At 49.7% G+C, this 16,073-nt stretch overlaps 1 protein-coding gene across 2 annotated transcripts in view; it reads left to right on the top strand.

Annotated features, from left to right (window-relative positions):
* Positions 1-6,640: 6,640 nt before the first annotated feature.
* Positions 6,641-16,073, top strand: part of BICD2 (BICD cargo adaptor 2) — a 51,210-nt gene continuing 41,777 nt past the window's right edge. For both annotated transcript variants that reach the window (XM_045562291.1, XM_045562290.1), the window contains exon 1: positions 6,641-6,970. In XM_045562291.1, coding sequence (XP_045418247.1) covers positions 6,731-6,970 — 240 coding nt within the window. In that variant the 5' untranslated portion in view covers positions 6,641-6,730. The remainder of the gene's footprint in view (positions 6,971-16,073) is intronic.

Here is a 16,073-nt window from a genome sequence, read left to right as displayed (position 1 = left end):
GTTCTGGTGTCTGGAAAGTCTAAGATTGGACAGCCTATCTGATGAGGGTCTCATGCTGCTTCAACTCATGGCAGAAAATGGAAGGGGAAGCAGGCATGTGCAAAGAGACCAACCACAAGAAGGAACAGTTCACTCTCATGGTAACAAATCCAGTCCTGCAAGAGGAACAACTCACTCCTGGGAGACAACATTAATCTCTTTATGAGGGGCCTGCCCCCTTGACCCAGGCATCTCCTACTGCCCTTCCCCTCAACACTGCCACATTGGGGATCAAATTTCAGCATGAGTTTTGGTGGAGACAAACCACATCCAAACCATAGCAGATAAGTTTAGTAAATGCTTCATTTCTGTTATTGTACTTTTCCATTCCAGAATTAGAATTTCCATTTAATTCTTTTGTATAACTTCTGTCCTTATTGAAGTTCTCCATTTGTTAAGTCATTACTGTAATGCATTCTTTTAGTTATTTAAATATGAGTTCCTATAGTTCTTTGAACTTATTTATATAATAGCTTCTTTGAAGGTTTGTCTGCTAAATCCAATATCTGGGGATAAACACAATATCTATTGAATCCCTTTTTGTCTGAGTATGGGTCTTCGCATGTCCTGTAATGTTTTGTTGAATACTTGACATTTGAGATAATGAATTCTAGCAACTCTGGATTCTCTTGTGAATTACTGTTGTTTGTTGTTTTTGTTTTGTTTGTTTGTTTGTGAACTCTGTCTCTCTAGCAATGTGTGACTGCTTTGTTCTTATTTTTTGTCCTGCTTCCCAGGTTTTTCCCCTATGACTTTGCAGTTTAACATTCAGCGAAAAAGACTAGTCAGACACATAGCCAATTAAGTAATCCACTAAGATATGTACTTTTCACTTTATTATTATCAATTTTTTATTCTGAGATTATCATAGATTCATATCTGGTTGTAAGAAATAAAACAGAGGTCTGGTGTACCCTTCATCTGGTTTCCCCATGTTTTCTTCAAAGAAGATAAACAAATGGCCAGTAAGCACATGAAAAGATGCTTAACGCCAGTAGCCATTAGGGAAATGTGATCATTCACAACCACACAAATCGAAACCACAATGAAATACCACTTCACACTCATTAGGATGGCTAATATTTTGAAAACAGAAAGTAACAAGTGTTGACAAGAATGTGGAGAAATCAGAACGCTTGTGCATTGCTGGCAGAAATGTTAAGATGATGCAGCTGCTGTGGAAAACATGGAGATTCCTCAAAAAGCCAAACATAGGATTACCACATGCCCCGGCAATTTCACTTCTAGGTGTATCTCCAAAAGATTTGAAAGCAGAGACTCAGACACTCGTGCAGCCGTGCTCATAGCAGCATTATTCACATTAGCTAAAAGAGTGGAAACAACCTGTGCACACCAACAGATAAAGAAAATGTGCTATATTCATACAGTGGAGTAGCATTCAACCATAAGATGCAATGCAGTTCTCATATATGCTACAACGTGGTTGAACCTTGAAAACACTAAGCCTGTTCGTGCTGAGCTGACTGCAGCCCCAAGGCGTGGGGCTCTCTGCAGGGCCGCAAGTCTCGACCAAACCTGCAGCCAGTTCAGCTTCTTCCATTCCCCATCATGCTGTTTCCTCTTACTTCCACAGGACTTGATCTCTAGTAAACATCTTTTACCCCAAACTGTCTCAGCAATCATTTCCCACTCCTGGAGAACTCAACCAGTAACAAACCCCAAGTGTCTCTGGTCAACGTCAGCATGGAAATTGGTGATGCAAATATTTTGCTGCAACAGAGTGTTACAGTCTAATGCCAACTGCCTTCTCTTCTCACTTCTCCATGCATGTGTGTGAGTGTGCGTGCACACTCACGCACACTCACACACACTCCATCATGCCCAGCGGCCCTGAATTCCCCCCTCCCCTGGACCACGTTCATCCACGATTCCACATCTTCGAGTCTCTGGGGCCTTCTCTCTGGGGTGCATTTTCTGTGACTGGCAAACACCTGCTTATTCTTCAAGACCCAGCCCACTCACACCCACTCTGCTGTCTTCTGGGTCCTCCAGACTCAGCGCTGCCTGCCTCAGGCTCCCAAGTACCCTACATTCATCCCAGCAGCAGAGTTAGCCATTGAAGTCTGTCCCTTCTGCAACATGAGCCCCTGAGGGCAGAGCTGTGTCCTGCTCGCCCCAGGGAAGGGCTGGGGGTGGGGAGCTGGGATCTGAAGTCACATAAACCTAGGTTCAGATCCTGGGCTTCTCCAGTTATGAGGTACGTGACCTTGGGCAAGTCATTTACCTCATTGTGCCTCAGTTTCCTGATCTATAAAATGAGAACAGTGGTACTTGCCTTGTAACTTGTGTGTGAGGCCTAAGAGAGATAGTGAATGTTCATAAAGTGCTTAGCATAGGGCTTGGAGCAGCTTAAATTCTCAAGAAGTATTTTGGGGTCTTCACCACCATCATCATTACCGTGTCTGAACTCCCAAGGCCTAGCACAGAGGAGGGGTTTATAGAATGAATGACATTTGGGCCGAAGATCCTTCAATGTCATACAGCATGGACATGTGGGGGATGCCACGTGATTTACCTTGCAGGCAGCTGATGAGGAGACAGGTTTGCTCTTCAGCCAGTCAGGGGCAGAGAGGAAACGGGATTCCAGGAGGAGGGGGGAATCATGTGGGCAGGCAGAGCTCTCCAGGGAATGGCAAGGAAGGAGATGCTAAGCTGTCAAAGCGACCACATGAAGGTCAGGTTTGAGCCTGGGCATTTGTATGCACGAGGACCCTGCCAGCCTTCACCTGGGATCCGGGGGAGCCTTTGCTTACCAAAACAGAGCATGTTGCCTGGGAAGACGTCACTTCCCTTTGTCCCCAGGTCCCTAGCTAAGTCCATTTCTTCTAGATGGGGCCACTGTGCTCATTCACTGACATCCCCAAGTCCTTGTTCCTGCCACCCTGTCAAAGCTGCCTCTGTTCTCCTGTGCATTCCCTCCTCCCCGTCGGAGGGGGCACGTATCCAGAGAGTGGTGCATGGTGGGGCCAGTCTGGTCTGCGTCGCCTGAGCCCTGACCCCTGTGGGACCTTGGCTGGACTCCCTGATGTAGCCAGGAGACTCTCTAGGCCTTGTCAAAGTGCCTGTTGTCCTGGAGCTGACATTCTAGGTGGAGACAAACAGTGCAAAGATGTCAGGGAGGGGCCACTCTTAAGAGGGTGGGGCTGTGGAGGTGGCTGGATAATTTGAGTTTGACTCTGGGAGGGTTTTGAGCAGAGGTGGCATGTGACCTGACTTGGGCCTAAGAGACCCCTTGGCTGCCCTGCCGTGAGAGAACAGACCGGGGGAACAGGGAGGCAGGGAGGGTAATGAGGAGGTGACTGCAACAGTCCAGGCAGAGTTGATGGGGCTCTGGCCAGGGAGGGGCTGTGGGGAAGGCTGGAGGCTCTCATGCCAGGTGTGTCCTGAAGCAAGACACACAGCCTTTGCTGACCTATCAAATGGGTGACGGGGTGGGAAGTCAAGAGTGATGCCAAGGATTTGGCCCTGATCCTGTTTCCTCATCTGTAAAACACAATTACAGATGGCACAATTTCCACCTCTCAGGGTTTTGTGAGGGTTCAACAAGATGTCAAGTACCTGGCAATGTTGGGAACCCAGGCAGAGCTCAACAAGCGGTGGCCCATCATCTGCGGCTAGGAAGGATCAACCTGCTTCTCTTATCCTTGCAAGTCCTCTATTCCCAAAGCCTTGGCCTAACCAATTCTTGTGCATTCTCTGGGTCTCCTTCAGGTGTCACCTCCTCAGCAAAGCCTTTCTTAATTCCCCCACCCCCACTTGTCAGACATCATGGCTCCCATACTCCTCCTTCATGCCTCTAACCTTGATCTCCAGAGCTGTCCCTCCTGCCAGAAGGAAGCCCCAATGGTAGTGACATACACTCTGTCCGCAGCACTTAGGAGAGTCCCTATCTGTCACTGAATATGCCTGAGCCTTCCCCGGCCCCCCCTACCTTCTCCATGTCTTCAAGTTCAAAGCTCTGTGGTCAGTCTCTGCACCAGATTCCCATGGCCCTTCCTCCTATGCCACAGGAAGCTGCAGGTGGGGCTGTGGAGGTTCCGAGTCAGGCCAACCTGGGGCAAGTATGCGTGTTGCCCCTCAGATTGTATAACCTTGGGTAAGTCACCAGGCAGCATCAGTCCCTCCCATGCTAAGTACTCACTCAAATAAGGCTTGTTCCTTTTCCCTAGGATCTCTCCCATTGAGAGGGAACAATTTGCCCAGGGCGGCTATGTTTTCTGAGAATGTGACTTTCAGTGCTAAAAGCAGGACAGCCCCAGGCAAACCAGGACGGTTGGTCATCCTACTCCTACTACAGCCGAACTTATTACAAATGAGTTTTTAATTTCACAAACCAAAATATAACACATTCTCCTCATACAAATAAAACATCAAACCACTGAAAGAATTAGGGCTCCCTGGAGAAATGGCCAATCCCAGGTCTGGGACACAGAGAGTACAAGATGATCTTGGAACAACTTGAGCCAGAAATCAAGAAGAGCTCAAAAATTATGACGTTTTGAAAAGAGGAGGAGGAGCTGGCCAAATCTGCTACCACTTAGACATCAAAGCAAGTAAAGAAAGTAATGGATTGCAATGCACTGAGTAAAATAAGAATCCATGTATCCATATTGCTAATGAATGAATGAGAAAGGAATGAATGAGAAGGGATAGCTTCCTTACAGCACAAAGACAACTCACAAATGAAGGACTGATGAAAACAGAAAAGCAACTAGTGTAGTAATAATTAATTCAGGCCATTAGTATCAATTAATGCTAAAACCAGTAGGTCAAAATTTGAGGATTAACAGGATATTTGCATGGTTGCAAAGTGTCTCCACCTACAACACTAATTACAAAGAAAAACCCCAGCATTGATCAGACGGATGCAAATCGCCATCATATGCTGCCCAAAGGGGTGCTTTGAGAACTCAGCAACACCTCAATGGCAGTCCTGCCAGAAATGCATGACCTAATCTACCCATGAGCATTCATCAGTGTGCATATCACTAGCCTGCACTCATCAGAAAGGTCAGACTGAAGGAGACTAAGGAAACCTACAACTGAATGTAACTAGATCCTGGATCCTGTAGCTCTCTCTACAGGGAAGTGTTGGTCCCTAATGCAATTGGAATGTGGACTGTGCATTGGATAACAGTATGAGCACCCTGAGTGTTGTGATTTCTGTCGTTACGGTTTCTTCTAATTTGGTGCTGAGGTCTTTTTCTTCAAAGTGGCCATAAGCCAAGATAGCCACTCTCTAGGAGAGCCCTGACTGGGTGTGGGGGGTAGTTACATTCTGACATGTGTGTCGGATGAGATACAACCAGCAAGTAAAACCAAAACATGTGAAATAAAAGAAATTTATTATTCATAGGTCCCAGAGAAGTTAGGGGTGCCTAAGGGAGGGGAGACCAGCAGGTAGAGAGGGACAGGAGGGAGCAGGGGAAAAACGGAAGGGAAGGAGCTGAGGAACGTGGGAGTATGCCTGTATTAAGGTCTATGAGCGTCATCTCTTTGTAGATTGGCTAGTTTAAAGAAAACCGGAGAGAAAGATGAACTTATTTACATGACTGTGATGTTGACCATTAGGTGTCATGGTGGTTAGCAGTTGTGGGGTGTGTTGGATTTTGGACCAATGAGATAAGGAACAATTGGGTTATACCGCAAACAACCATACAAGGAAGGGAAGCTTTTGTTTTGTTTTGTTTTATCTAGGACAAAGGCGAAGGTACGACTGGGTTTCAAACACCTTAAGTCTGGACTAAAAATGGATGCCGAAGTAGCAGCTATATTAAACACATCTATGAACCTGTACTTACACAAATGTCTTTATTTTTAAGAAATACAAGCCGAAGGACTGAGGGGTCCCAGGAGAAACTGGGCTAAAGTTCCCTCTGAACCCTGGGCGCCCTCCTATGGCCTGTCATCCTTTCGGTGTCTCCTGCAGCCCGTCTCATTTCCACCCACAGGCGTTCACACAGTCCACGCATGACACCGTCTCCGTGTTTGTATCGTAAGTCGTACACCGACACTTCAGGATGCGCTTCTCACTCGCGGCGTCCTGGGTTCTGTCCGCCTTGCTCGTCCCACAGTCAGGAACTCAGTCCCGCCGCCGCCTGGTGGGGGTGTTATCCCGGCAGTCGTGGGCCCACCTAGCTGCCCACTGCCGCGCGCTGGCTGCGATAAACACGGGAAGCACAGGGCGCGGCAGCCGAGCGGGCCCGCGGTCTCGGTGCAGGCAGGCAAGGTCCCCTGGCCGCACTCACTCCACTGCCATCCCTAGCACTGGAAGGCGCCCGTGCATCCGGCTGCGACGTTAGCGGTGCGGACCAATCACGGCCGGCAAGGGTGGGCGCGGGGTTCGACGGGCCTTGTAGTCAGCGCTACTCCCACAACTCCCCGGGCGGTATCGGCGACGGCGACGGCAAAGGCGGCCGAAGGCCCGCCCCCCGTGGAGCGCGGGCCAATAGCGACCGGAGGCTGGGCGGGCGCGGGGCACGACGGGCTGTGTAGTCCGTGCGCGGGCTGGGACTCCAGCCCCCAGCGTGCCTCGCGCGCCCAGCTGGGAGGAGCAGCGCGGCGGCGCGGGCGGCCGTCGGGGCTGGGCAGCTGCGGTGGCGGCGGCGGCGGCTGAGGAGGGCCCGGCCTGCGGGAGCCTCGGTGGGAGCCGGCCCCGCGCTCGGCCACCATGTCGGCGCCGTCGGAGGAGGAGGAGTACGCGCGGCTGGTGATGGAGGCACAGCCCGAGTGGCTGCGCGCCGAGGTGAAGCGGCTCTCGCACGAGCTGGCGGAGACCACGCGCGAGAAGATCCAGGCGGCCGAGTACGGGCTGGCGGTGCTCGAGGAGAAGCACCAGCTCAAGCTGCAGTTCGAGGAGCTCGAGGTGGACTATGAGGCTATCCGCAGCGAAATGGAGCAGCTCAAGGAGGTGAGCCGTCGCCGCCCCGCGACCCCCGCCAGGCGCCGGGCCTGTAGGCGGTGTCCCTGGCACGGGGAGCGGCCAAGGTCAGCCTGCCCAGCTGGGGATGCCAGAGGTGGGACCGCAGGGACGGCGGGGCCGCGGGCCGAGAGCCGGGGGACCCGGGCAGGATGTGGGGGTGGGTCCTGCCTGGGCGGACGGGCTGTCCGCTTGCTCCTCTGTGGGCCTCGGCGGCCCGGGCAGGGCTGGGCTTCGTAAGAGCTGATGCTCTGCGGTGGTCGCTGCCCGGTGTGGGGCGAGGTTGGGAGGGCAAATGCTGAGCCGAGAGTTGAGGTCTTGGTGCGGGTGACCCTGCTGGGACAAACTGAGCATGGGCTTGGGTGGCCGCTGCTCTGTCATCTTCAGGCAAATCACTTCCCCTCTCTGGGCGCAGCTGCTTTCGCCTCGTTTTTGCTTCCGTGAGTACCTCTGAGGACGGGAAAGAGCAGGGACAGAGGCCTGAAAGAGTTGGAGCTCGGGGTTGCTGCTTCCTGAGGTCCCCCAGTATCTCCTCTCCAGGCCCAGTGCTCTGCCATCATCGCCGAGATTGCACTCCCACCGGCTGGGATGAGTGGCTTTTCTTGCCCACTTCCTGTTCTGCCCTCCCTCCCGGGCCCTTCCCCTTAGCTGTGGTGGTCTGTGTTCCTATTGGATGGCGACCTCAGTGGCCTGTGTCATTCCCACAGTGGGGAGAAGAGGTTAGACCAGGCTGGCCGAGAGCCTCCGGGGGTGGGATGGCAGGCAGTGGGAGACCTGGGTTGTCCTTCTCCTGGGATCATTTAAACACTAGTTTGTTTCTTACCATCCCTAACTCCCTAGCTCTGTTGTGGAGGTTACACCCAGGTTTGGACCCTGGCCCTGCTGCTTGGTAGTGATGTAGCTCTAGGTAGAAGAAGCCCTCCGTGAGCCTTAGTTTCCCCCATCTGCAAAATGCGGGTGCAGTATTGTCTGCTCAGAAAGGGTTGTTGTGGGGGTCATATATTTAGAAAGGCCTGGCATGGGGTCAGCCATGTAGCTTGTCAGTTTATTTGACTGGGTGCCCCCTACCCCACCTTACTCTGTCTGACCATGCGGCCATTTGCTTCCCTGGGGAGAGCAATAGGACCCCACTCCGTGATAGTGAAGAGGAGAGGATGAATTAATCCAAGCAGGTGCTTAAGTCAATGCTTGGGCAGAGCAGGTGCTCAGTCAGCACCAGTAAATGACTGACCGTGCAAGCGGTAGCTGGGTCCTCCCATATCGCCTTCAGGACGTTGAGTCTGTTGTCTGTCAGCAGGTATTGGCACTTTCTCCAAGCCAGATTCCACTGGCACTGCAGAAAGGAGCTACAGTAGGGGTGAGATGTAGCCCCTCCTGCAAAAGCCCCCTATTTTGGGGTTGGGAGGATGTGACAGAGAGGCTGGGGGCTGTGAGAATATGGAGCGGGAGTGCCCTCAGTCCTGTTTCTGGCCACCCACGGTGGGGCTCACCTGCTCCCTCCAGGCAGGCAGCACTATCTGTTAGAGTGCTGTTCCCTCTGTGCACGGAAAGGCAGCTCTTCTCCTCCCACAGAGTGCATCTTGAGCCCCGCCTGGACAGCCCCCACGGTCCCCTTCAGTGTTCACAGCTTGGGTTTGGCAGCGTCCACTGTGAGAAGAGACTGTTGCTGACCTAAGTTGTCCCCACTCTGGGGCCTTTTGGTTGTCAGCTCTTTGCTATTGCAACACAAACGTTTTGGCACAATGAAGAGTCTTGGCTCAGTTTTGTGGTGTGTATCTGGAGGGCGAGTCCCTAGCAGAATCGGGAAGAGGGTGTATCTGTAGGTGCTCTTTAAGCATCTGCTTGCTTGTTTATTGTCACTGTCTGGCTTCCCCATGTACTGGCTACATGGCCTTGGACAAATTGTTGCTCTGTTCCTGTTCGAACTTCAGTTTCCCCTTTGTAAGGTGGGATGAGAATGTTTCTGCTCGAAGCCCCTACCAAAGTCTAGACTAACATGCATCAGAGTTTCAGTAGATGTTGCCAAAAATGTTGTACCAAATCACTCCCACCGCAACAGTGTGCCTGTTTCTCACACCCATGCCAGCACAGGCTGTTGTTAACCTATTTAATTTTGGCCAGTATTATCGTTGAAAATATTAACTCTTAATTTAAAAAACCAAGATTTAAGGAGACAGTAATTGTGGAGTTTTTTTCCTCCTGTAGAAAGGTGAACCGCTTTAACTCTTTTAAAAGTTTTCTTGAACTAAAGTGGGTTAAGTTATTAACAAATCATGCCTCAAATAGAGTTGCTTGTATTCCTGCCCAGCATTTATAGAATAGAGTTGTTGAGGGGAGGAAGCTGGCTGGCTGATCTTGAGTAAGTGGGTTTATGACAAAGCTGAGGAAGGTCCCGTGGTGGATTAGTGGGAGTCAGTGCTGGCCCTGCTGCCTTTCTCACTAGGGTGGGAGAGTTAGGAGGTCTTATCTGTGTCCTCCTTATCAGCTGAGCCATGGTGTCAGCTAAGGTCAGGACTTGGGGGGGTTCTCACTGGTCCATTTTGCCTAATCGCTCTGCTGGTGATTTTATGAGCCTGACTCAATAAGGGCCACATCTGTCCCCAGGCTCACTGTGCCCTCTCCCTTCTGCTCCCTGGCCTGGTGGGGAAGAGAATCAGGTGGACTTTGGTCAGCCACATGGTGTTCTTGGTCCTGAGTGGCTGTGGGACATCTTACTCTGTGCCTCAGCTGCAGTCTCAGGGAGACGCAGATGCTGGGGTATGCACAGGCAGGGACTGTGGATGAGTGGGCTGAGCCTGCTATCCATGTGGTCCTTGTGGTCAGGGTATGGTGAGGAGGGAGCTCTGGGAACAGTCTCGGCTCCACCTAAACTCAGGCTCAGAGAACAGATCTGGTTGTTCTCACTGCCTTGCTGTGCCACCTTGGTGCCAAACTCTGGAGTGGCATCATCCTTGTCTGTGAGGTGCACATGGGTGGAACTGGGTGTCAGGCTGGGCACAGCATCTGGCACATGGCAGGTGTTGCATGGGTGTTCTACGGACTGAGCCTTGGCAGCTCTCTTTCCCACCTAACTGAGGCCTCTGTCTCCTCACTGCTGCACCTACAGCCCCTGCCTGTCCCCATCCTTGTCCTTGTTCTCTCTCAAATGGCTCCTGTTGTTGCCTCCTGAGAGCTGCCCTGAGCGTCATGCCCAGGCCCCCACATCCTGGCTCAGGGCCGCCCTTCCTCCTGCAAGTCCCACCTACCCTTCATGCTTGAATGCTTTTCTCCAGGGAATCCCCCTGCCCTGCCACCTTCTGGGCTTGCCTGATTCCCTGCTCCCAGCGCTTGGAAGGCTGGAGGAGGTAGAGGAGGTAGGGGGATTGGTGGAGGACCCTCCTCAAGGTCCATTGCTCAGAGTCCCCTATAGAGTTACAGGGAGTAAGACCCATCCTCCTTGAGTGTTTGCTTCCAGGAAAAGTTCTGGTCTCCATCAAAGTGTGTAGTGGATTCTCCTGCTCCCCTAATAACTCCTGAGAACATCCTTGTGTCCATTTCGTGAGCAGAGAGCTGTTGGGGGCTGGAAGGCTCTGAGAGACCCAAGGGCCTTTTGAGGGGCTGAGGGTGGTGGTATTCTGCTGTTGGCATGAAAAAGCCTGGCTAGGGGTGGAAGCGGGGGTCGCGTGAATCTTTGAAGCACTGCAGGTGTCCCTAACCCCAGGGTCTGACAGGCAGGGAGAGGCAGCTACAGGCATCCGAAGGTGATGACCGTGTGGTGCCACTTTCATCACTGGCAACTCCCTCTTCTCCTGGGCTTCCCTTTCCCACCTACAGAATGTGGAGCAGGGAGTCATGAAGGAATTTTAGGGACCCTTCCAGTTTTAAAAATGTCCGAAACTTCCACCCAATCCTTGGTGCTGTTTCCTCCAGCGAGGCCTGGAGACTGGACCTGTATATCTCAGTGATCCTGGAATCCAGCCAGGGAGTCTGCCTGGCATCAGGCATGCGGCTGGTATGCTCCAGGCCAGCCCTGCCAGCATGTGGAGGCGTGGCCCTTGCCACCTTCAACTGGATTGGAGGCAGGCACGGCTGTGATGGAGCAGCTTGTCTTTGGGGACACCAAGCATGCTTAGAGGCTTAGCAGGTGGGGCCAGAGAAAGGCCATGCCCCCCAGTGCGCAGAGCCTCTGGGCCTTGGAGGAGCCTGGTGCCACCTGAGTGGGAGAGGAGGCTGACTGCATGTGGTGTCTGGCCCCATAGTTTCCATACTGTGACTGCACAGGGGGAGTGTGGACCCTGCCTGGGCCCTTAGAGGCAGTATGGCTCTGGACAAGCCATTTTGCCTGTTTGAGCCACAATGGGTTAATAATGGTGCCTGTCACCTCCTCTCAGTGCTCCCTGAGCACTCTGTGGGGACTGGGAGAGTCACTGTCCTTCCCTTGGATCTGAGGATCTGGCCCAGGTCCATGTGGGATTCCTGCTGGCCCTCCTCTGTCACTCAGAGACCCCAGCCCCTTTGATGGAGGAGATCGATTTCCTCCTTGTCTGTTTGGGGCAGCCCCCCTCAGCCAGACTTGCCTCTCCATGTATGTGGACCAGATGAAGGGTATTACACACATCAGGGGTAAAGAAAGATTTGGTTTCTTCTTAGACAATACACGACATGTTTGAGGTGGTGGCGGCTGGTGGGCAGGGCTGGCCAGGACTGTGTAGGCTCTGATGGGTGAAGTGTTGGCCGTAGACCGTGTGTTGTCCAGTGTTCAGAGTGTGGCCCCTCAAGCTGACCCCTAGAGCAAGAGAGGTCCCAGTGGGCGGCCTAGCTGCCTCCTAGGGACTAAACCCTGCCATCTCAGGCCAGGTTCGGCTCTGTTGTGGGAAGTAGATGGAGAGGTGGGGGCTGAGAGGCAGGCAGGTGCACCTTGCCACCCTCAGAGCAGTGTGGGCTATCCAGGCTCAGGCAGATGATGGGATCTTCGGGGAGGACTGGAGGCCTTGCTTCTTCTTAGAAGTTATTATGTTTTAAAAATCGTACATTCATTTCAAGCAGGAATATCAAGAAGTAGAGAGTGCAGTGTTGGCAGGACATAATGCATGACAAACATGGGGAGCCCTGGGTATTTCTGCCTGCCAGCTGCTCTTCCTATGTGACTGTGAGATACCCAGGACACCATAAGACAGGGAAAAGGCATTGTGCATCTATAACTTTCTTTTTTTTTTTTAAAGATAGTTTGTTACTACTCTCTGGGTTACAGAAAAGTAGGTTAGTGAATAAAGACAAAGTTTTCTGTAGATCCAAAGGTTCTGTGGCACTTCCAACTTTTACTATTGTGTTAGTATATGAAGTAATTGTCACTGTTTGCTTTTTATAGTTTGCCTTTTTTAAAAGCAGGTTTTTGCATGGTTCCCCTAAAGAGCTTTACTAAGTTTTAAAAGCTACTTTCTTTGTTGTAAGTTTTAGACATAACAAAAAGTAGGAAGAGTGACAGGGTGAGCCTACGTATGCTCCTGCCCTGCGTCCACAGTTTGCAGCTGTGGCCAGTCTTGTTTCTGTACCTCAGTTCATCTTGTGCAGTTATTTCTGTAAGTACAGCATTTGTTTTGCTGAGAAAATAAGGACTCTTAATCACAGTTGAATTTTCACACCTAAAAAACTAACAGTAATTCCTTAATGTCATCTGTTGTCCAGTCAGTGTTTGGATTTCCCCAATTTGGCTCATAAATTTCATTTTACATTTGCTTTGTTCACATCAGGAGCTAAGCGGGGTCTTCATGTTGCATTTGGTTGAAGGCCTTGTCATTTTAAAGAAAGGGCCACAGGTGGCCTGTCCTGTGACCTCTTTCCCACTGTGCTGGGATTAGCCCCGGCTGCTTCCCCTATTCCTGTGCTGTGGAGGGTGCTGGCAGGCAGTGGTTCCCACTTTATCTTTTCCTGGCAGACATCCCGCTGTTTCCTTTTCTTTCTAAAACATCTAGCCATGATGCCTCCTTCAGCTGATACGTGCTTGGCTCTTGCATTGCAGCATCATTGTCACCTATTCCAGTTCATCTGTTACGCCAGCCTTCACTGTATAACTCAGCACTCATGTGCCTCCTGAGGTAATGTCATCTAGTGACTGTGTTCTGACTGACTTGTGTTCACACTCTGTAAACCAGAAGGGAGGAACTATTACTGTGCCCATCCCACAGTTAGGGGTGCCAAGGTCAAAGTAAGGACTGCCCATACTGTTACCAGCTGGACAGCTGACTCCACCATTCTTGGCTTGATTTCTGTGACCTAGAACTGGGCCCTCCCTTCTCGGGGCCTCAGTTTCCTTGTTAGGCCAGTGCATCCCTGACACCCTGGTGGGTGGACCAGCTTCTCCCCCTAGTGACAGCATCATGGCGGGCTCAGGACGCAGCTGCTTGGGGGACATGTGTTGCTTTCTTCCTGGTCTCCCCTGGCCACTTTGTGCCGTCCTTCCTCACACCCCTGTGCTCTCAGTACTACCCTCACACCTGCAGCTGGAGGGTCCTGGGCTGATTAATGACCAGCTTGTCCATGAGCCTGAGCGATTCCCCAGGTGTCCTACAAATGTGAATCTTATCATGGTTAAATTTGCATTTCCTTGTTCACTGATCAGGACCAGGCCAGTTTTACTTCTTCTGTAGTTCTGCGATCGTACTTCTTTTTAAAACGTAAATCTGTTCCAGACTGACTGATGTATGAGAGAACAATTTGAGCATAGTGAGCATTTGCCTATGCACAATTTCATCGTCAAAAAACACAGAGCCCTGCACCCAGCTGAGCTGAGCCATGTGAGGAATACACAGGGCACACACACCCACATCTGGTGGTACAGCTTCCCATCCCATTTCAGAAACCCGCCTTCTACCATCTCACCGAAGTTTGCCAGCTGCCAGCCTGTGACTGCATACCCACTAGCAAACCTCAGCTCTTTGTTAAGATAAAGTGTCGTGTGTATTGTAGTGTTTTTAAACCATTTAACATGTGTAAAACTGTGCTGCCTTTTTTTGAGACAGAATCTCACTCTGCTGCCCAGGCAGGAGTGCAGTGGCACCATCACAGCTTACTGTAGCCTGGAAATCCTGGCCTCAAGGGATCCATCTACCTCAGCTTTTCAAAGTAGCTGGGACCACAGGCGCATGCTACCACATCCAACTAATTTATCATTATATTTTGAAAATAAACTACTTTAGAATAGTTTTAGAGTTATGGAAAAATTTCAAAGATAGTACACAGAGTTCCTATATATCCCACACCTAGTTGCCCCTATTATTAATATCGTACATTACATTAGTGTGGTACATTAGTTATAACTGATGAACCAATATCAAGGTATTATTATTAATACTTTACTCAGATTGCCATAGTTTTTACCTAATGTCCTTTTTCTGTCCCAAGGTCTCATTCGGGATATCATGTTACATTTAGTTGTCAATGTGTCCTTAGGCTCCTCTTGGCTGTGACAATTTTTCAAACTTCCCTTGTTTTTGGTGACCTTGACAGTTTAAGGAAGATTGATCAGGTGTATTTTAGAATGTCCTCAATTGGACTGTGTCTAATGTTTTTCTTGTGATTAGATTGGGGTTATTGATTTTAGGGAGGAAAATCATAGAAATAAGATACCATTCTCATTGCATGTCGGGGTACATACTGTCAACATGACATCACTGTTGCTGTTGACCTTGATCACCTGACTGAGGTAGTGTTATCAGGTTTCTCCACCTCAAGTTACTATTTTCCCTCCTGTCCAAACTGTACTCTTGGGAAGCAAGTCAATATGTGCAGCCCACACTTGAGTGGGGAGTTTGTTCCTTGAGGGCAGGGTATCTGCATAAATTGTTTAGAATTTTTCTGCATGGGAGACTTATCCCTCCCCCCTTCCTTTAGTATATCGATATAGACTCATGGAAATTTATTTTATATATAGGGTTATAGTCCAAAACCGTATTTTCTTGTTTAAATCATTCCAGCTTTGGCTCTTGAGAGGTCTTTCAGATGTCTTTCATGCCCCTTTGACATATCTTACCATTGTGACGTTTCCTTTTCCTTTTTTTTTTTTTTTAAGCAATTTCCTACTTTCTAGCAGTATAAGGTATTCCAGGGTCATCTTGTATATTTTCTGCCCGAGCCCTAAAATCAGCCATTCTGCCCAAGAAGCCCTAGTTCTTTTAATTGAGAAAGGTGTTAGAAAGCAAGATCTGGTTGCTAGGTGTGCTAGTTGCTATTGAGGTATCTTGGATTCTAGGCTCTTTCATCTACAGAGCAAGGAGATATATGTGTTACTAACACATTTATATACGTGTCTATAACTATACCCGTACATATATGTAGCCAAACATGAGTTCATACTTATGTGTCCAACTTTAACCCATTACCATGTGGATCATTCTTACCAGTTCCCCTTGCTTATCTGTAACTCCCACACCAACAATGCAGCACTTAGCTCCCACCATCTGCCATACAATAACTTAATTGTTTTATTCCAGTCCACATGTATAGCAGTAACAGAATTGTTAACCTGGATCCCCGTGGGAAACAACTTTATCAGCTAGAGGACAGTGCTTTTGTGTAGTTCCTTTTGCCTCTAGCCTTATAGACTTATTTCCAAAGTTGTTTAAGTTAGCACCTTATTCCTCCATCCCCTTCAGTAAGGCTGTTTCATAAATTTGTGATACAGTTAGATTGTTTTGTCACATTCTGCATTCCATCCTGGATCCCCTGATTTCCTAAGTGATTCCTTAAAAATTCATATACATTAAGGTTGACTCTGTTCTATGAAGTTATCTGGGTTTTGATAAGTGCAGTATCATTTATCAACCATTACGATAATCATACAGAATTGTTTCACTGCCTTAAAAAAAAATCTCCTGTGCTTTACTTATTCAAACCCCAGTCCCCATGAACCTCTGGCAAGCACTGATCTTTTTACCATCTCTATGGTTTTGCCTTTTCCAGAATGCCACATAATTGGAATCATACAATGTGTAGCCTTTCCAGACTGGCTTCTTTCACTTAGCATTATGTATTTGGGATTCATCCATGTCTTTTCATGGATTAATAGCTATTTATTTATTTATTTATGTATTTGAGACAGAGTCTCAGTCTGTTGCCC

Source organism: Lemur catta, chromosome 10 (assembly GCF_020740605.2).
Source record: "Lemur catta isolate mLemCat1 chromosome 10, mLemCat1.pri, whole genome shotgun sequence".
In the NCBI taxonomy this organism is placed as follows: domain Eukaryota; kingdom Metazoa; phylum Chordata; class Mammalia; order Primates; family Lemuridae; genus Lemur; species Lemur catta.
The sequence above is the reverse complement of the archived record's forward strand: the minus strand, read 5'-3'. Positions and strand labels throughout refer to the sequence as shown.